Genomic DNA, 19,586 nt, shown 5'->3' with positions numbered 1-19,586 from the left:
TTTAAATTGCGATTAAAAATGCTTTTTTTTAATGTGGTAACAAAAATGGGATGTCAGTAGATTTTATATAGACATCCTCCCCTACCCCAGTTAAAATATTATGGAAAAATATTTGCTACAATAACTTAATTTCTTTATTTAGCCTGATACATTAATAAAGAAAGTAAAAGAGCATAGACCTGATAGTATAAGTTAATCACAAAAAAGACCACAGAATTACTTATTGTAACATATCACAAAGAGCAATGTGAAAACCGTTAATATATAAAAACTAGAAAAGTAATGTAGGATTCTAAACACTGGGTAGCAGCCTAATTACAAAAAATGTGCAGACTTTTGAAAAAATGTACTGCCCTACTAGTTGCATGTAAGTTGCATGTACAGCAAAAATCTGTAGAAAAACTAGTGCATCCTAATTTATATCCTTTAATTTATTTAGAATAAACTGAAAAACAAACTTTGATGATAATTTAACCAGAGAAACTTTATTTAAGCAGTTCACATTCTCATACATGATTAATACCAGTAACTACAAGAATAGTTCTTTTAATTTGTTCATCACAGAACATCTTAAAAGATTTTTTATTAAATAAAAGAATTGATTTGGTCAAGACATAATTACTTCATTTTCTACAGCACACAACCATTATCTCTCCATCTACAGGGTATCAGCAACCCAGACCCAAACATCCACATCCCGCCCCCCCCCATTAGTTCACATCGGTTGCACTATCTACAAGTACGAGCGATCACTGCTTCACTGCTCCAATCCGCTCCTGGTTTACTTCCGCTCATAGTAGAACCATTTATCTACTGCAAATGAAAAACATAAATTTTGCATCAGATCAATCGTGTTTGGCAGATATACAACCATCATTATAATACTGACAAGAATATTTCTATGAAAGTCTACCTGATGAAGGGATGGGTTCTTCGTTTCCAGGAGGACTAGTCTAAAAATGAAAATGAAACATCAGTCATGCGTCAGGAAAAGGGCTTCATAGTGACATAGTGATGTTGTGTTGAAAAAAGAAGAAAGGGAACAACAAAATCTTTACTTACTTCACTGACAACAGCTTTAGCCTCCTCCGCTGAGCAGTGGTAAGGGCTGTCACTGGCCGAGACACACGTGTTCTTGCTGTATTGCATGATAAGACACAGTAATTTATGTTTAGATAAAGCGTCCTAAAAAGCAGTTGTATTTTCAGCCGTGGTCAAACTGGTAAGAACAGTGTTTACCAGTTTAGTTCACCAGCTTCGGACTTCTGGGAAATTAGATCTTTCCAGAAGTTGTGAGTGTTCTTGATCACTTTGATGGCAAAGTCCTAAAAAATAAAATAAAATAAAAAATAAACAGTTAAGTACAGTCAGCAGTTTAAAATTAAAAAAAGAGAGCAAGGTTCCAGATGAATCCAGAACCATTTGATACAGTGAAAAGGTGCGTTAGGGTGGACACCTTGTCTTTGAACTCGCAGTTGAAAGCAAACTGGTTCTCTGGCTTCCCATCTGGCACTTTATATCTCCTGAACCAGTCGACCGTGGACTCCAGGTAACCAGGTTTCAGGCGCTGGACGTCACTGATGTCTGAACATACACGAGGGAAACATCATCAGTCCAGTACGACCGATGCAGGACGGCAACAACACTCAGAGGCACAAATATGAGGGTTCTTACTGTTCAAGTCGTTGGCTTCAGCGTCCTCTACATTGATTGCTATCACTTTCCAATCAGTCTCGCCCTCATCGATCATGGCCAGGACCCCGAGCACCTTCACTTTGATTACATCCCCACGGGAACAAACCTAGACAGGACATTTGAGCTTGCAGGTCATTTTCTTTTCCGTTGACTTTCTTCAATTAAATAAATCCATACAAACAAAACAATGAAATCGATAATCACCGTGGCTTAATGACCTCACAAAAGAAGACGAACATTGAAGTGAGGCTCTAACATCATCGGCTAGCGGTTTACCTTACTGCCGATCTCACAGACATCAATGGGGTCGTTGTCTCCGCAGTAGCCGGTGTCTCCATCTTTGTGTGAGGGATCTTCCCATGTCTGAACAGAGCATAGCACGCCAGCAGAATGAAGTCACATTAAACATTTGCTGTTGTACATTCGAAATGCTTCAAAATTGATTGATCACAATTATAATTTCTAAGGGCATTCAAGTTGGGAAAAAAAACTAACCTGAGGAATGGCTCCATAATTCCATATGTAGCCTTTATGTGGGAAAACATTGGCAACAAATCGTAACTTGCCTTTCTTCACATCTTGCTTTACTGGGTTCAAGGGGTCTTTTGTAGCAATCTAAAAAATAGAATTGTATTGCCATTAAAAACACCATCATTTATTTCTTGTCTTATTCCAACCAAAGATTTAAAGATTTACATTTAAATGTAGTTCCAATACAATACATGGCATGACTAAATATAATAATATAATTAGTTCATTTAAAAACTAATTTTTTAAATCGCATGTTTAATCTTGAAAGATTGGCCAATCTGAAACTCATACCTCCATCTTTGCGTTGGTCCACCTTGGTACTTCGACAACCATGTGGAAGATGTTCTGTAAGAAATGAGAATCTGTCATAATTATATTTAACTGCTCTGAAAATAAATAGCACACGGCAGAAGATGACACAGGAAATGGTTATAAAATGTGCAACAATCTGAAATTTACTGAAATTGCTTTGGTCAAGACATTAGTATGATAATTATTTCATAAAGATTAGATAAGACTTAATCTAGTGCAATCACAAGAGGGTATTGACACAGCACTGAGAAAATAAAGAGTAAAGGCCATTGCCATAGCAAACAGAATATGACATCACTCCTTTTTTAAACCAGTCCACTGTCAGATTCTTGTTAATCCAGCCCGAGCAGTGATTTATTTAAAAGGGTAAGCAAATTAAATGCACACATAGAGTATATAAATATATACTGGGTTAAAGGGGACAGATGCTACGTACCTGACTCTCATCAGCATATATTGGTATGTCATGGAACGGTGAGACATACTTTCCCTTATCATTCTCTGTAAAAGAGTCAGAAGGAACACCATATAAACTGCACTTATTGTAAGTCACTTTGGATAAAAGCGTCAGCTAAATGACAAGTAATGTAATGTAATAAACGCGGCATACAGGCGGCTCTCATCTGTCTCTCATCAGCATGCCAGAGACCGTCATGTGCAACAGAAGCCAACAGAGTACATGGGTTCTTCACGGCTTACTTTCGCTTTTAGCTCAAGGAACTATAGAGGCAGGGCCTCAATGCCAAATCTGTGATAGTACTCCTAGTATTACAGACGGGAAGAATGTGAAACGATAGTATCTTTGAAAGGATTGATTTTAAACTATGAAGGAAGCTACAAATCCTGAAAGTGGTAACCCATAATCTGTACGTGAGACTAAAGTGAGCATGGGCGTCGGTCTAATCGGCCATAGCTGGCAGCCGTGTGTTTATCAATGAACGGCGGTGCATTGACACCGTGTAACCAGAGAGGGCGCTGCCGCACCCACTCCACGCGTTTGTGCTTTTAACGCCAGATGACGTGTACGAGCACATTGTGGGATTTCTCGAAATAGCCAACTTCCTTCTCCAGAGTCCAGGTAAGGAAGATGGGAGAGGAATTACATTTTAAAGACTTTAAATCAGAAACTCTGAGCTTTTATAACCGGGAACCCCGGAGGAACCGCCAATACTGGCCTGCGCCTCATAAAGGGGCTCAAACAGAGACTTTACGGCTATCGCAACTAGTGGAGATTTGTGTAAGAACAAACAGCCCCAAACTATCACTGACAGGATGAAACAAATCGGCACTAAAACAGAATGAATGGCACGTGGGAGGTCGCCGCTAGTAGGTGGGGTTTGTGCTAAAGACCTCAAAGTATCTAACGATGTCAGAAACCCAGTTTCTACTTACTGAAGAACAGGCGGTAGCTCAGGGAGTTGAGGTTTCCCCTTTCTTCCACGGTGAAGCTCATGTTTGGGTGATGGATTGAAGGAGGAAAGTGGTCGGTGGGCGGAAAGAGCCGTGTGTGCGGGATGGTGGGTCGCGCTATGGGGTAGCGTTGAAAGAAAGGGCGCGGCGCATGCGCTCTTTGTTTTGATGCCTTCAGGAGCCATCGGAATTATAACACTTAGCATATGAACGTGCCAAAATGTGCTCTGTCATCAAGTATAGTGTTTGTAAAAATATTAAGGTTGTATTGCAGGTTAATAGTACAACGTGCTGAAAATATTTTGACATTTCCTGACCGAGTCTTTTCTTTAAATGAAATGTTGTATAAAACCATATAAAACTGGAAAGCACTCCCACAGTAAAATATGTGCAAATATGCTTATGAAAAGAAATGACAAGCAGTCACCTATGTTATATCTTATCTTTATGATATAACTATCTTTAAACCTTTAAATCTCCAGTAGTTACATTGTGCTTTGTGTGGACTCGCTTTTCACTGAAATCCATACAGCATACACGCCTGGAAACTACAGAGAACCAATTAAATATTGTTTACAATTAAAGTTTAAAGTGATATAATTTTCCCATTTACAGTAGTTGTCTGCCCTCAATGCAGTAAGTTGAAGTCTTACTGAATTTGTATTTTGTCACTCTTGGTGTAAGGGGGGTTCTTTATGGCTTAGTAATGATGCTAAAGGTACACATAATTGTATGTTGTAGTGTTTTACAGTATGCTGCACATCATTTCATTTGGGGCGAGGCTCTAACATCTACGCTGCTATAAATCATATAACTTTCCCGACTAATAAAGGATAATCTTATCTCATATGAGACAGTATAGTAAAATGTGATTTAATCTAGGACCGGTACCGCAAGACACCTAACCCCTAAATGCTCGCTTGGCAAAATAATGTAACACATGGGTTATAATGCAATGTAAGTCGCTTTGGATAAAAGCGTCAGGTGTAATGTAATGTCTGCACGTTCTTTCACTATCGCCCCGACGGACGCAGGCACGGACACGTGCGCGTACACAGGAGAGCACGCGCTCACCAGCAGACACAGAGCGCGCCTCCGCTCCCCGCTCCCGTCGGACGGTCCCCCACCGAAGTATTAAACCGAAGGTGCAGCGGCGTTCCTTTTACCTGTGCCGATGTGATGGGTTTGGGACAGAATGTTGCATGTTTAGACACGTTTACAGACATGTTTACAGACATGTTTACAGACATGCAACATCCTGCTAGTGAAAAACAGGAAAATATCCAGGGTTTGAACATGGGTTACTGTTCACATGTAAATTAAAGAGTAAATCTTTTCCTTAATAGTCAATCGTTGTCATTCCATTACGTGATCATCTGTTTGATGATCTTTGTTTTCTCCGTCGACTGTTTTTTATGAAGTTTAATTTGATTGTTGATATATATATGATATGTGGAATCCTGCATTTGCTGAAGACATAATTTTCTAATTGTGTTATAAATAAACCTGTTGTGTTAAACCTGTTGTGTTTAGCGTAATATAGGGTGGACATTTCCTGTTTCCAATTGAATACTCACCCGTCTCTTCATCAAACCTGGATTAAATTTGAATATTTCCCTATATCCTGTATATTCTGCATTGTATATTCTCTAAGCGACAGGTGCCGGGGGGCATGAGAAAGCAGGAAATATTCAGTTAGTCCACAATTCGGTCTGTCGGCGATGTTCTTTGGGAGGAGAGGCAGTCAAAGAGAGGAGGTCTGCTCCTCCCTCAAGGTGCTTAAATGCGTTGAGAGTGAAAGCTTTTTTGCTCAACTGTAGGTTGATTTAAAGGTCGGATCAAAGTAAATCCATCAATGTCGAAGAACGTTGTGCTCGGGAAAACTAAACTCTGCCAGATGACTTTCTCTGAAGTTTATTAGGGGCAAGTCAGAGGTTAAGATTTGCACAGAAATCGGGAATAAAGACTGAGGTCTCTGAATCAAAGTCATCTTTCTCTTTTTATTCCTTGCAAGAGAAAATAGTGCAACAGCTTCTTGTGTCAAGCTGTGCAATCACAGGCAGGCTTATACGTACGGGAAAACACCTCCGTTTTATTTATGGCACAGATAGGAACACAGCACACATGCTGTTTACATTTAGGAGCATACAGTGCCCCCTTTGCCCTGGTCTATATATATATATATATATCTCACCGGCCACTTTATTAGGTACACCTGTCCAACTGCTCGTTAACACTTAATTTCTAAGCAGCCAATCACATGGCGGCAACTCAGTGCATTTAGGCATGTAGACATTGTCAAGACAATCTCCTGCAGTTCAAACCGAGCATCAGTATGGGGAAGAAAGGTGATTTGAGTGACTTTGAACGTGGCATGATTGTTGGTGCCAGAAGGGCTGGTCTGAGTATTTCAGAAACTGCTAATCTACTGGGATTTTCACGCACAACCATCTCTAGGGTTTACAGAGAATGGTCCGAAAAAGAAAAAACATCCAGTGAGCGGCAGTTCTGTGGGCGGAAATGCCTTGTTGATGCCAGAGGTCAGAGGAGAATGGCCAGACTGGTTCGAGCTGATAGAAGGGCAACAGTGACTCAAATAACCACCCGTTACAACCAAGGTGGGCATAAGAGCATCTCTGAACGCACAGTACGTTGAACTTTGAGGCAGATGGGCTACAGCAGCAGAAGACCACACCGGGTGCCACTCCTTTCAGCTAAGAACAGGAAACTGAGGCTACAATTTGCACAAGCTCATCGAAATTGGACAATAGAAGATTGGAAAAACGTTGCCTGGTCTGATGAGTCTCGATTTCTGCTGCGACATTCGGATGGTAGGGTCAGAATTTGGCGTCTACAACATGAAAGCATGGATCCATCCTGCCTTGTATCAACGGTTCAGGCTGGTGGTGGTGGTGTCATGGTGTGGGGAATATTTTCTTGGCACTCTTTGGGCCCCTTGGTACCAATTGAGCATCGTTGCAACGCCACAGCCTACCTGAGTATTGTTGCTGACCATGTCCATCCCTTTATGACCACAATGTACCCAACTTCTGATGGCTACTTTCAGCAGGATAATGCGCCATGTCATAAAGCTGGAATCATCTCAGACTGGTTTCTTGAACATGACAATGAGTTCGCTGTACTCAAATGGCCTCCACAATCACCAGATCTCAATCCAATAGAGCATCTTTGGGATGTGGTGGAACGGGAGATTCGCATCATGGATGTGCAGCCGACAAATCTGCGGCAACTGTGTGATGCCATCATGTCAATATGGACCAAACTCCCTGAGGAATGCTTCCAGCACCTTGTTGAATCTATGCCACGAAGAATTGAGGCAGTTCTGAAGGCAAAAGGGGGTCCAACCCGTTACTAGCATGGGGTACCTAATAAAGTGGCCGGTGAGTGTATATATCCCACTATATGTGGCAACAAAGGAACATCAACGTGTTTTGTTGGTAATGTGTCATGTTATATATGCATACAGTCCTGAATGTATCGAGGGATCCAAAGCGGCGCTGATGCTCCGCAGACGTCATATCCGCCCACTGCTTTCCGCGCTTCCTGCCTTTGCTGAGGGACGCTGCTGACGGCTGGGAGGACGACCGGAGAGACCAGAAAGCTTTTAGGGAAGATAAAGAGAGTGGGATTCGGCCCCGGGGTTTGCACCGTCCTTCGGGGGTGAAAAACAAACAAACATTTTCCGTTTCTGCTAGATTCGTCTCCGTCACCGGCGCAGAAAAATGTCGACCAGTCGTCAGCTTAGCGAGTGCAGGGCCATCCCGAGCAGGACGGTGTTGATCAACGACACAACGCAGCTACCTCACGACTATTGCACCACCCCCGGAGGCACTTTATTCTCCACCACTCCCGGGGGTAAGACAACGGCGACCCGTCTCTTTTTTTTCCATTTGACAAACAAAAACGGAGGGCGTAGATGTTTGCATTCTCACCGAAACGTCTCAGTGTTATGTCACCGTGGCCTACCGTGTCATCGCGATCAAAACAAAAACAAAGCGAAGTCCCGCCTCCTGCTCTCCCTCGCGGCTATCCGATTGGCCGGTTTGCAGCGCAGAGATTTTGATAAGTGCATTGTGCGGCAACCTAAAGCCAATAATGAATATGTCAGTATAGTTATATTCCCTATATGAGGTATTCTAGTGTGTCGAAGTCCCTTTCAGACGAGGACGTGCTATAAATCAAGAAAGCAAACCGTAAACCCATCATCTGGTGATTTGAACACAGTGTTTTTTAATATTTTATGTCCATTACATTTACATGACATGTCATTTAACTGACGCTTTTATCCAAAGCGACTTGCATTGCATTATAGCCCATGCGTTACATTTTGCCTGGGGAGCAATTTGGTGTCTTGCTCAGGGGCCCGGGAGCAGCCGGGATTCGAACCACCAACCTTGCGGTTCTCAGCGCACCACGGAGCAAACATCAAAGAATTTTAAGTTTACCATGATACAAACCTGTGAAAAACCGGCACTTCAGAGAAGCAGGAGTGGAATTTTCATATGAAAAAACACAGCCCTGTTTCATTATCATAAGTATTTTCTAAAGCAGTGGTTTCTAAACTTAGGTCATGGAGCAATTGCAATAACCCGAGAAAGGTGTGAAGCAAAGCAAAACCTAAACAACCTTTGGTTTCGGCAAACACTTTGACCTTTCAAACAGGTTGTTATAATCCAAGTAATTGCTATATTATAATAGCAATAACCTCTGTAACTGAGCCATTGTTAATACTTAAACCTGTGCTTTTCTTTTTTCCCCGCTGTGAAAGCCGAACTGGTTTATGTTGGAGTTGTAAATTAAAAATAATAAATATAAGTACACAAGTGCTGTGATGCTAGAAAGCAACCTTATGAGGAGTGTGGAAAAGGAAACAAAATGAAGCAGTTTACCAGTTTGGATGTTTTGCTTGTTTCCTTAGAAGGCTAAATTAAAAGTGTGTGAGTCACGGACTCGACTGAATGGTCCAAGTTCTTTATTGTTCACTTTTCCTTTTTCTTCTTTCGATTCTTTGGGGTTTATTTCATTTATTTGCTTTTATTATCAGAGCCCTGCTGTGATTTGGACCCTCTGCATGAAAGCCAGCGTTGACTCCTATCACCTTTTTATAGGGCCCACATTCCATACTTCCCCCTCTAAAGACAACGAGTAACTGAATCGTATATGTGGGGTTTGTTTTGTTTTTTCAGGGACCCGAATCATCTATGATCGCAAGTTCCTGCTTGACAGGCGTAATTCTCCCATTGCCCAGACTCCCCCGGCTCACCTGCCCGTCATCCCTGGAGTGACGAGCCAAAATGTCCTGAGAGAGAACAAGAAGAACGAAGCCAACAACCACATCAACAAACATGACGGCAAGCCCGCGACCGGTAAGAATTACGATATGGATCAAGAGATCTTCTTATGTAACGGGGAGTGTTTTGTTGGTATTGTCATCACCAGCCCTTTTCCTCTCTATCATGTGACACTCACACACACTCACTTACTCTGTTGATGTACTATGATTATTCCACTGAAAGGTCTAATGGGTAATCCCAGAGTTTTGATCTAAACATTATGTAAACTTAGGTTATATATACACACCCAGTTAAAGAGGCTCCTTATTTGGAGCGTGCAGACGGGCATCACACAGTGCAGCTTTAATAACCGCCTCGGCCATTAAACCACTCGGCTCTGTTCCAGACCCGCCTCAACACCGTGTTGCCTTTGTTTTCCTTTCAAGGGGATGATGCCCAGTTTGAAATGGACATCTAACAGACTGGAGACCCACCAGCACGAAGCAAATGACCTGGCATCCCACGTGCCAGTGGCTTGGCTTGTAGAAACCCATGTTGTGAGCCCTCATGGCAGCCATCTTTGTTAGCTCTCTGTCCCGCAGCTGAATGTAATGTTTGTAAACCACGGGGATTCCGCGTATCACGCATACATCTACTCTGGAAATGATGTTTATTTGTGTCGATTTCCATGGTTACCAGTCGCTGTACAAACCACACAATGAGGAAGCCGGCCTGAATATTCTGTACCCAGACACTTTGTCCAATTAGCAGATTGCAGCGCTGATCTTCCAGCTTTCTGTGAGTCGGGATGTTAGGCAGAGCACACTATGAAACAGAAAATATTGGAAGCACTAGCCTTGGAATCAATCAAACTCTTTGATATTCATCAGTCTTTGGTTTTGTTTTGAGAACCCTCTACAGCTTGTTGTTTGAGGGATTATATTGTCTTTTTTTTCTGAAGGACTTGAAAAACCCCACAATCTAAAATTGATGGTTGTGTCTGTTTAGTTTCCTGTGATGGAATGCAAAGGGATGCACTTATTTTGTTTTCATTTTGTAATTAGGTGAAAATGCCATTCCAATATTTCAATTTCCACTACCAACAAAAGCATCGGCGAGTCTCATCAACTTATTCCAGTTCATTTTAGATAGTTTTGTAGTTGTCAAATTACGGTCTTATCTAAGGACTACTATTACCTACTATCACTTGAATCTAATTATAAACCTCGTAATATAAAAAACAAGCTTCTCAATGGCAATTCACTTTCAGAACAGTTTAACAATATCACTAATGTGACCTTCATAGAAATTGTGTTCCTCCTGCTGACAAAGTCGATACACTTTTCCTCACTTTTTGTTCATGATCAAAACATCTGTCAGGTGTCTTTTTCAATATCCAGACCAGATCAATAATTCGATTTTGGAAATGGTTAATATCACAATATCATTTTTCGGGTGAAAAATACGATTTTATACAAATACTCTGATGTCTTATATGCATTCTTATTTTTTTTACGCAACGTCTGGGTATTGAGGTTAATTACTTGGGCATCAGCAATGTCGAGCCTTTGGATGAAGTGTCAAAGAACCAGAAGACATTGTTTACATCAGGTCCCCCGTGTCCTCGACCCATCGGACATCCCCCTACTCCTCCAATGTGTCACGTCTGTCCATGCCTTACTTTACATCAAATGCAGTAACTACAATTAGGTTCCTAGCCATCGATTTGTATTTTCCAACAGATGTTTATTTTTTCACTGTGACGTTGAACTGGTAACATTGTTCTTGGCAATTTGGCAAAGCAAATAGGTTTTATTCGTTTATTTTTTTATTATTCTTGTTGAGAGTGGCAGCACACATTTCATTTGGGGATTCTGAAGTTCAGACGGTTTAAATAACTTTGTGCTCATTTAGTCTAAATTCCAATCCAATTTGTTTGTGTGCTTGTGTTGCACCATCATAGACACAGTCCCTTCTGTTAATTGTACTGTTTCCAAGTAACATTTATTCACTTGGAAAATAAATCACCAGGAAGTTTCCATTTTTTACTCAAAATTCTTCACAACACCAGCTAGTTTCTCTGTACGAGGGGAACCAGTAACTGGCTCAAACGATGTCTATCAAAGGTTTGCTTCTTTTTCTTTTTGGCTTCGTATTTTATTCTGGCCACGTTTTGTGAACACTACATTCAGGGGTTGCTTCAACCCAATTTGCGTTGAACATTTTAGCAAAAGCATCATAATTCAGATTGCAGATTTATTTCCAGTCAGTTTGGTTTGGCAATGAGGGCTTAACATTGTGTGTTGAAGGAGATTTGCAACAAAACTTACTGTAACTTTCTGCTCTTATTTCAAGTACCTTATTTTAAATGAAACGCCAATGCCAGTGGACTCTGTTGCTGAAAGATCAATAAAGTTCCGTAACAAAGTAAATAAGATGTTGTGTTGTTAATTATCCGTTTGGTATTCTTTTTAATGTGACACGAACATAGAGGGCATCAGTTAACATGAATATGTGACGTCCAATATTCTCATGTGTCAATATTTCTCAATGTTTTCTTTGTAACCACATCGTCCTTTCCACATCACAAATGTCACATCACTAGTAATCATTAGCAAACTACAAATAAAATCTCTTCACACAGACTTTGTTACAGCACTGATTCATGATTCTATTAACAGCACTTTATTTAACTGTAGAGGCAATGTATTTGTCAGGCAGACCAACAATCTGCACATTGGCTAAAAATGTGCAAGTTAAAGACTGTTCAGGTTGTTACGATTGTTTAAAGTTGGGTATTACAAAACTTACGACCGGCAAAACTTTTGAACCTATGTGAAAGTTGATCAAATAATAAAATGGTGCAAGTTAAATATTTACTTCTTTTGATAATTTGATTAATTGCAGAATTGCAATGCATTAAAACAGTGCAGGACAAAACCAACTGTCTCGTAGAAGGGCCCTTTTGCCAATATATAGTTTTATATATTTAGCAGGATTCTTTAAGACTTAGAACTAAATTTGATCTTGTCTTCAAATCACTAGATAAAAATGTGTTTAATCAAATGAATGAACTAATATAATAAAGTTGTTTTCTGGATGTCCAGGCACAGTAAAAAGCTGCCATTCATAGTCCACGGAAGCATGAAGGCTGCAGGGTACGTGCACAGTGGGTGACAGGTGAGGGTCCACATCAACTCATGGCCCTGGACCACTATACCAGGTGCATGCAGACATACACGTTCAAACAATGCTGTGCTTTTACACAAGCACAACGCATACTTTATCATGATTACTTATCTTAATAAGGAATACTGTGGTTATTGACATCGTGCTTCCTCATCATTCAAACTGAATGGCACTCCTACTATTCAGACGTCCACTACTGACCTCTGGTGGAAAATAAATTAACCGCAGTTGACGTTTTCCGAACATGTGTGTATATCCACAGTACTTTCACACGTTTACAATTTGCTCATCTAAATAACCCAGGTTGTGTTTTCATCTCGAACTTCATGTATTCCATTAATTTGTCAGCATGAACGCAGAAATAAAAAGTGTTTGGGGGGCGGAAAAAGGCATCCGGTTTTGCTAAAATACGCAAACGCTATAAGTTATTTCTTTATAAAGTTGTATAAATCCTATCACATGTACGAGCTATATATTACGCTTGCTATAAGAAAAACAATAAAACAATTCCGCGGAGTTCTTAAATTAACGTTATGTTTACGTTTTTACACCAGGCAAGAAAAGGAGGTACCTAATCGATTTTGTGCAGGCATTAATCCGGTCGCCTGCTGGTCCTTCCTCCTTTTCTACGTCCCCGAGCGAGCCCGGCGTCAAAGATGGTGAGTCTGGTGGTCAAATATTAAGTAAAATCCGTTTATCATCGAGGCCATCCGTTGTTCTTAAACCATTACATTCCCCATAAGTGTTGGTTTAAGTGTGCACTAAAGTATAATCCCGATATTGAGGAGGTTTGACGCTAGTTGAAATGAAATTAAGCGCCAGCATCCAAATGCTAACCCAGTTGCTCGCCAGGACGCTATCGAGTCTTATTTACCTCCTTTCGGATGGAATACATACTTTCCCCTTTCTGTTTTCAAGGCCTCTTTTTCGCAATGAATACGAGTTAAACTACACGGCTGCTGAAAAGACGCTCTAACGTATGCGGACCGTTATTAGATTTAAATTAAACAACGTGTAGCTCCTAGCGACTCACGTTAGCATACACTACAGCGGTAGCAATGGCGAGGCCCTCATGTTGCATGAACGGGGAAATTAAACTGCTGTAGAATTAGTAAGCTATGTCAACTTGCACACGGTGGTTTATAGATTAAACTGAATTGAGGCCGTGGGAGCTTAACGTTATGCATTTCCTGGTTAGCTTATAGTTGCTGTATTAGCTGGTTAGTTGATTGAGGAAAAAAGGGTAGTGTGACAGCATTGAGTGAAACCTGGCGAGGCAAAATGCAATGTAATGCCTGGCGTGGCTTGTTTGTTGTTGTTTCTATTGATCAGTAGTTCTAGCCTGTAAAGTAACTAGTTGTTGAAATATTGTCCATTAATGTGCATCATCTTCTGTTTTCTCCCACCTCCAGAATGACACAGTGACAGTCAGGACCCGCAAGTTCATGACGAACCGGCTGCTTCAGAGGAAGCAAATGGTAAGCGTTTTGAACACTCTTACTTCTACTGCTTACCTTGTTGATGGCACCATGAGATGAGTTTCTGTGACGCAGTCATGTATTCGCCGCCTTTTCCTCTCTCTAGGTCGTCGATGTCCTGCATCCTGGCAAAGCCACAGTCCCCAAGACTGAAATCAGGGAGAAGCTCGCCAAGATGTACAAGACCACCCCTGATGTCGTGTTCGCATTTGGCTTCAGGACTCAGTTCGGTGGCGGCAAGACAACAGGCTTTGCAATGGTGTACGATTCCCTAGACTACGCTAAGAAGAATGAGCCCAAACACAGACTGGCCAGAGTGAGTATTGTCCCTTTTTGAGTCCATGTGAGGTCAAAGAGACAGACAAGTGTCCTACTGCGCAAAGCATAGCCTAATCAGCTTATCTAAACTGATGAATTATCTTGCACCTCAAAGGCAGTTTTATGGGAAACTATTGGACTGTCTTTGCATGTGTTGCAGATGCTCTTAACTCCCCTCAGAGGGGTCAGCACCTGAATATGCCCTGTTTTGCATGTACAGCATGTTGAATCAGCTCTCGATGGTATGAAAAGATAGCATATCCATAACTATTGTTACAATTCAATGGTGAATAATGTGGGAATAGGCCAGTTATTTGAAGGCAGGTTACCTTTTGAGTATGCTTATTTGTATTTAATTTTTATTAGGGTTAGCAGCCAAAGCCCATTATAGACCCCTAATTATTATAATCATTACAAAGCACACAACTTCTCATGATTAACCATCAGTGATGATCCAGTACACCTATTTTGTTAAAAATGTCTGTCTGCCACCACCTTAATCCTATGGGTTGGCAATATTAGCAGTGGTTTTGACTCAGGAGTTCAGTAGGTTGTTCTTTAAACCACAATGTTGGTGGTTTGATTCCCGGTCCCTCTGCATCCCCCTGTGACCCCATGTCACTCCCCTGGAACTTTTTAGCAGGCAACTGCTTCCAAAAATGTAGAACTATTTAAAGGCAGAGTATAAATAAATGAATGCATGTGAGGGAAAACTTTACGTCGACTTAAAAGTGATGTGATATTTGAATATATTCTTAACGTCACACTGTTATGATTGCCCAAGTAAAGTCAAATTAACCCGCTGTTCATTTTTGTTCCTTAGCATGGTCTCTATGAGAAAAAGAAGACCTCAAGGAAACAGCGCAAGGAACGCAAGAACAGAATGAAGAAAGTACGAGGCACCAAGAAGGCCAGTGTGGGCGCTGCTGGCAAAAAGGTAATGTGACCGTTTGACATACTCTAAACAGTCACTAAATGTGTGCATCTCCTGTCTGCTCTGTTGATGTCCTCAGAGAGCATATTATGGGGAAATAGAACCTACTGCTAAATGAATCTGGTAAAACCAGGATATTTTGTTAAATATTCTTATTCCTTGCTATTTTTCTCCCGATACTTACTCTTCATTTCCTTTTCCATCTTCCTGAACGTATGACATTTTCTTTGGGAACTGTAGAAGGTAACGGTTGTGCATAGATACCTGTAGTATGCAGACAATCCAGTAGTTATGTAGAAATCTCCTTCCTTTACCCCCTCACATACCCACACGAGAGCCAAAGCCCTAATGCCCAACCCTGTGCCGTAGCCTTCTCTTTAAACTAATAACTACTAGCATAACCTGAACGCTATAGTATTGTACACACTGTTTTGATGTGAGATCCATCGCCTCAAAAGAGATGACTTAAAACGTAGTGTTTGTGAAAACTCGTGGTTTAATACCCTTTATGGCCCAAGTTGCTGTTCTAAACTTGGCTAGAATAGATCCCAAATGACATCACGCAGCTGTACGAACGGCTGCATCTGTAATACCAACGGCGCAAACATTCATACTCTGACAAATAATTCAGATCTTTTCTATTTCATGTTATAATTTTATTTAACATTTACCCTTTTCCATCTGTTGCTCTTGATTTTGCTTCCCATGGATTTCTTTTGCAGAAGTGAACAGTCAGTGTGCAGGTATAGAAGCTGAACAAGCATGGTGTGCCATTGTGTTGCACATCGAATGCTGAAAGGCCTAAGCTATGCATGTCTTGCCTTACCTACCCAACCTCTTACTCATGCCTTATCAAACTCCCAGCTAATAGGTTTTTTTCCCTCTGCCCTTCCTTTGTAGCACTACGATGGGCCATTCCATTAGGCCTGGTCAAATCTTATGTACATTTAAACACACACACAAGTGCTTTGATGCTTCAGATCTCATCAATAGAAGCAAAACCTGAGTAGCATGTGGATCTTAGGTTTTTAATGTGGAGTGTGGTTTTGTTAAACTAAAAGCCTGCCAATATGTGAATTTTCCCAGAATTCTTTCCTGAACATGTCTTTCTCCAGTCATGTTTTACAATGAGACTATGATGTAATTATGTTTGCTCGCTCAGTGTGTGTGGTCTTCAACTTAATATTACTTGCATTGTTATGGAAGTTTTGTAGTAGGTTTGTTGTAAGTAAATGTCTGTTATTAATTGTGCTATTTCCTCCTCACAGTGAGACCGGACAACCAGGGAGGGACTCCGTGCTCAAGATGTTCTTGTATATTGTCATCAAATAAACTTTGGGAAAAAAAAATCTATCTTTGGGTTCATTCATTTATCCTATAATATACATATCTATATTTGTGTGTTGAGCTTGCATCCTTAAGGGCCTACAGCTGTAAATCTAGTCTGTGGATTTGATGGTGTCTGTAAAGTCATTTTGGCGCCCATTATTTCCGACTCAGTGACTCGATCTCAACATTCGTGTGTTACATTTGTAAGAAACCCAGACTGGCTTGTCGGTGCAAGTCGTCTATCCTCGGGTACCTCTGTTTTTTAGTTCATATTTGACTTTTAACAAACTTTAGTTTACGGTTTTTAATGAGTTACTGGTTTTATAAAGTGCTTCTAATTGTTGTAGTCTTCCTCAACATAGGCTGACCACTTGGCGGCTTTCTCCGGATTCTGTACATAGCTACACTTAATTTGAATGTTTTTATTGGTAGTTTGTCTCATCAGGTACAGAAACTTTTGACCTGAATACTTCAGTGATGTTTGAATTGTATTTAAATATTAGGAATCAGGAATCGTTTATTGCCATAATATGTCAGACATGCATGGAATTTGACTTGGTGGTTGGTGCATGACGGCAGACAACGTAGTGCAGGAGTAGACTGTAGTAATTCACCTGGCCACATGGAGCCTCCCCTCACTTATGAAAATGCACAACTGGGGGTAAACTGCCCCCCACCCCCCATACACACGTCTCCTGTTCTTTTATGGATATCAGTTTCCTCCATGCTGTGGATGCAGGAGCTGAGAGCAGGTCTGCCCTGAAGCCCTGTGAGGACGAATAAGTACATGCTCTATAAAACAAATCTGCCGCACTAGAGTGCTGAAAATGTTCCCTTCTGACTCAATTTCTATTTCTTTATTTGATTCTGCACTTTAGCTTCATGCAGCACACATGCAATTGTCTTCCCTGCAATTTGACATTTCCATGCCTACACAAAGTCTCGAATGTAGGCCAGACCCTTCACACCGGCACAGTCCTCCGTTAGGAAGAACATTGGCTTGGAGGCACTCCCATTGACACATTTTGAATTGTGGGCCCTTGTTTCCCCAGCAGAGGGGCCTATATTTATACCCAGCGTTCCCTTTGGGCTTTGCTTCGATCGATGCCAGCCGGCTACGATGAAACACCCAACAGTTCATGAAGATCATTTCGACCCCGCGACCCCACTGGGTGGACAGTGACCTCGCATGAAGCCGCTCTGCTTTCATATATTCATGAATAAATGAAAGCAAAATTCATTTTCCTGGAGAACACTTAAGTGCTTCTAACAAGGTGCTGCCCGAGTACTCATGCCTTATTTTCTCCTGTACAGAATCTCAAACCCCTCCATGACCCAGATAACGGCACATTCATTTATCTCCTTTAAAGTGTGTGTGTGTGTGTGTGTGTGTGTGTGGGGGGGGGGGGTTGGTGTGGAGGAGGTATCCTGTGCAGGGGACCGACGAGGAGGAGGCAGCAGCAGCAGGGGTCTCCCACGGCTCCCCTGGTGTTCGGTAGTGGGAGGTTTGACATAAGTGGAGCTTTCGACCCGGGCCACGGTAGCAGATGGTGCCGGTAAATTAAGCTGCTCTCTCCACGGCCCCTTTTGGTCCGTCCCAGGAGCCTCTGCCTCTGTCTTTGTCCCTCTCCTCCTCTTCTTCTTCCGTTTCTCTGATGTGCAAATCGTTTTCCGTTGTTTGATGAGTGAAAATCTTCTTTCCTGTTTCTTTTAAGGAAGATGCCATAATAATTTAAGATAATGCAGGCTCTTTGTTGGGAGAATGTCTGGGAAGAACACAACTTAAAGAAATCAATGGCCAATACAACATGATAAAGCAACATATTCACCTTCGGGAGAAAGGACGTTTGTGTCGTTTCTTCTGTCAGATTTATGAGAGATGGTGAGCGACACATGTTTGCAAACCCGCGCAACAGGTGGGGTTTTAATGACCCGTCTCTCTCTCTCTCTCGCTCTCTCTCTCTCTCTCTCTCTCCCTCTCTCCCTCTCCCTCTCCCAGTGCAGAGGGCTGAGTTGCATTATGGGTTCCCACGTGCGTGCTCATATTGATGGCTGTTTTCCCATTTATTTACCAGTTTACCAATGGCCAACACTGGATATTATTTAACAATTCAGCATACATTCCATTTCTATTTCCTATTTGATGTTCTAGCACTTTCGAGTTTATTGTTACCGACCTGGCTGGTGTTTGCTTTTTCCACCCTGTTTTTTCGATGGCAGCGACTTGGTGCTGTAAAGTGCGCCTGGGCTTTTTCGAGGATGCCATGCATCTTAATGAGGTACGTCTCTCTTGTTGGCCTCAGCAGGGGAATCATCACAGCTCATTTTGCAGTCCTGCAGTGTCCTATCGGCTTTGGCAGCCTGCACTAAGTTCAGTCCATCTGCCAGTTGCTAGGTGCTGATTTATAAAATGATCTGTGCCTCTGCAGCCCCCTGAGCAACAGGGAAGTGATTCGCTTTCGAGGACAAACTGTGTTTCGTGAATCCTAATTATCCTCTTTGCATCACCAGACAAGACACGGTTTTGTCATTTATCCCTCTCTGGAAGGGGGGGGGGGGTGCAGAGATTGCAGCAAATACTGCATTTGTAGGAAGGCTAAAATGGTATTTTCCATTAACTCATGTACACAGGTTCAGGTATGGGTGAGTAAAAAAAAAAAGAAAACCTGACAACCTGCTGTCTGACTCTGTCTCCACAGACCAGTGTGCACGTGCCAAAAAAAAAAAAAAATCACATCTCAAGCACTTTTTCCTTTTTTTCCCTTCAGACTGCTAACGTGCTGTCCGAGGCTCGGAGGACATCAGACACGGTGTGGGAGCGTGTCGGGCCCAGCGGCCTCCACGCCCCATCCATGTCCCCGGGAATCGGGTTCGTCTTTTTCGCTGGCACGGAAAGGACGTTTGAATAGCGCGAAAGGGAGGGGAGAAGAAATGGGGACGGTTCTGGAAGGAGGAGAGAAACGACTGGGGTTCGGCCCGGAGGGGAGCTGAAAGGAGAGAGGGAGAGTTGTGAGGCAGCGGTAATGAGAAAGGGCAGCAGATGTGAGTGACAGTATGATGGAATGCTTTGTGTGATGGCCATGCTGTACTCTGCAG

General features: G+C 41.9%; 3 protein-coding genes across 4 annotated transcripts; 2 read left to right on the top strand and 1 right to left on the bottom strand.

Annotated features, from left to right (window-relative positions):
* Nucleotides 1-464: 464 nt before the first annotated feature.
* On the bottom strand, nucleotides 465-4,096 carry ppa1b (inorganic pyrophosphatase 1b). The gene is made up of 11 exons (XM_037465407.2): nucleotides 3,931-4,096; nucleotides 2,975-3,039; nucleotides 2,518-2,571; nucleotides 2,191-2,310; nucleotides 1,972-2,058; nucleotides 1,675-1,801; nucleotides 1,457-1,584; nucleotides 1,240-1,325; nucleotides 1,063-1,138; nucleotides 914-953; nucleotides 465-813 (listed from the first exon to the last, which is right to left on the bottom strand). The coding sequence occupies exons 1-11, from the start codon at nucleotides 3,989-3,991 to the stop codon at nucleotides 782-784; spliced, it is 876 nt and encodes a 291-aa protein (XP_037321304.2). The 5' UTR covers nucleotides 3,992-4,096; the 3' UTR covers nucleotides 465-781.
* A 3,403-nt stretch (nucleotides 4,097-7,499) lies between these two features.
* Nucleotides 7,500-11,270, top strand: eif4ebp2 (eukaryotic translation initiation factor 4E binding protein 2). Its single transcript, XM_037465408.2, has 3 exons — nucleotides 7,500-7,824; nucleotides 9,156-9,335; nucleotides 9,689-11,270. Exons 1-3 carry the CDS (start codon nucleotides 7,692-7,694, stop codon nucleotides 9,718-9,720), a joined length of 345 nt encoding a protein of 114 aa, XP_037321305.1. The 5' UTR covers nucleotides 7,500-7,691; the 3' UTR covers nucleotides 9,721-11,270.
* Nucleotides 11,271-12,977: 1,707 nt separating this feature from the next.
* On the top strand, nucleotides 12,978-16,506 carry rps24 (ribosomal protein S24). Of its 2 annotated transcripts, XM_037466357.2 has the most exons (6): nucleotides 12,978-13,090; nucleotides 13,844-13,909; nucleotides 14,016-14,225; nucleotides 15,051-15,164; nucleotides 15,884-15,904; nucleotides 16,430-16,478. In XM_037466357.2, the coding sequence occupies exons 1-5, from the start codon at nucleotides 13,088-13,090 to the stop codon at nucleotides 15,887-15,889; spliced, it is 399 nt and encodes a 132-aa protein (XP_037322254.1). In that variant the 5' UTR covers nucleotides 12,978-13,087; the 3' UTR covers nucleotides 15,890-15,904; nucleotides 16,430-16,478. The 2 variants fall into 2 exon arrangements, with proteins under 2 accessions (XP_037322254.1, XP_037322255.1); XM_037466358.2 differs by lacking the exon at nucleotides 15,884-15,904 and having other exon boundaries at nucleotides 12,982-13,090; nucleotides 16,430-16,506.
* Nucleotides 16,507-19,586: the final 3,080 nt, after the last annotated feature.

This window comes from Pungitius pungitius, chromosome 13, assembly GCF_949316345.1.
Source record: "Pungitius pungitius chromosome 13, fPunPun2.1, whole genome shotgun sequence".
Lineage (NCBI taxonomy): Eukaryota > Metazoa > Chordata > Actinopteri > Perciformes > Gasterosteidae > Pungitius > Pungitius pungitius.
The sequence above is the reverse complement of the archived record's forward strand: the minus strand, read 5'-3'. Positions and strand labels throughout refer to the sequence as shown.

What these genes read in the sequence shown, in the direction of transcription:
- ppa1b (XM_037465407.2), bottom strand. Translation starts at nt 3,991, where the DNA reads ATGAGCTTCACCGTGGAAGAAAGGGGAAACCTCAACTCCCTGAGCTAC. An exon ending in TATATGCTGATGAGAGTCAG is followed by an intron (nt 2,572 to 2,974) that starts GTACGTAGCATC and finishes CATTTCTTACAG; the next exon opens with AACATCTTCCACATGGTTGT. An exon ending in GGACCAACGCAAAGATGGAG is followed by an intron (nt 2,311 to 2,517) that starts GTATGAGTTTCA and finishes TCTATTTTTTAG; the next exon opens with ATTGCTACAAAAGACCCCTT.
- eif4ebp2 (XM_037465408.2), top strand. Translation starts at nt 7,692, where the DNA reads ATGTCGACCAGTCGTCAGCTTAGCGAGTGCAGGGCCATCCCGAGCAGG. An exon ending in ATTCTCCACCACTCCCGGGG is followed by an intron (nt 7,825 to 9,155) that starts GTAAGACAACGG and finishes TTGTTTTTTCAG; the next exon opens with GGACCCGAATCATCTATGAT. An exon ending in TGACGGCAAGCCCGCGACCG is followed by an intron (nt 9,336 to 9,688) that starts GTAAGAATTACG and finishes TTTCCTTTCAAG; the next exon opens with GGGATGATGCCCAGTTTGAA.
- rps24 (XM_037466357.2), top strand. An exon ending in TGCTTCAGAGGAAGCAAATG is followed by an intron (nt 13,910 to 14,015) that starts GTAAGCGTTTTG and finishes TCCTCTCTCTAG; the next exon opens with GTCGTCGATGTCCTGCATCC. An exon ending in CCAAACACAGACTGGCCAGA is followed by an intron (nt 14,226 to 15,050) that starts GTGAGTATTGTC and finishes TTTGTTCCTTAG; the next exon opens with CATGGTCTCTATGAGAAAAA.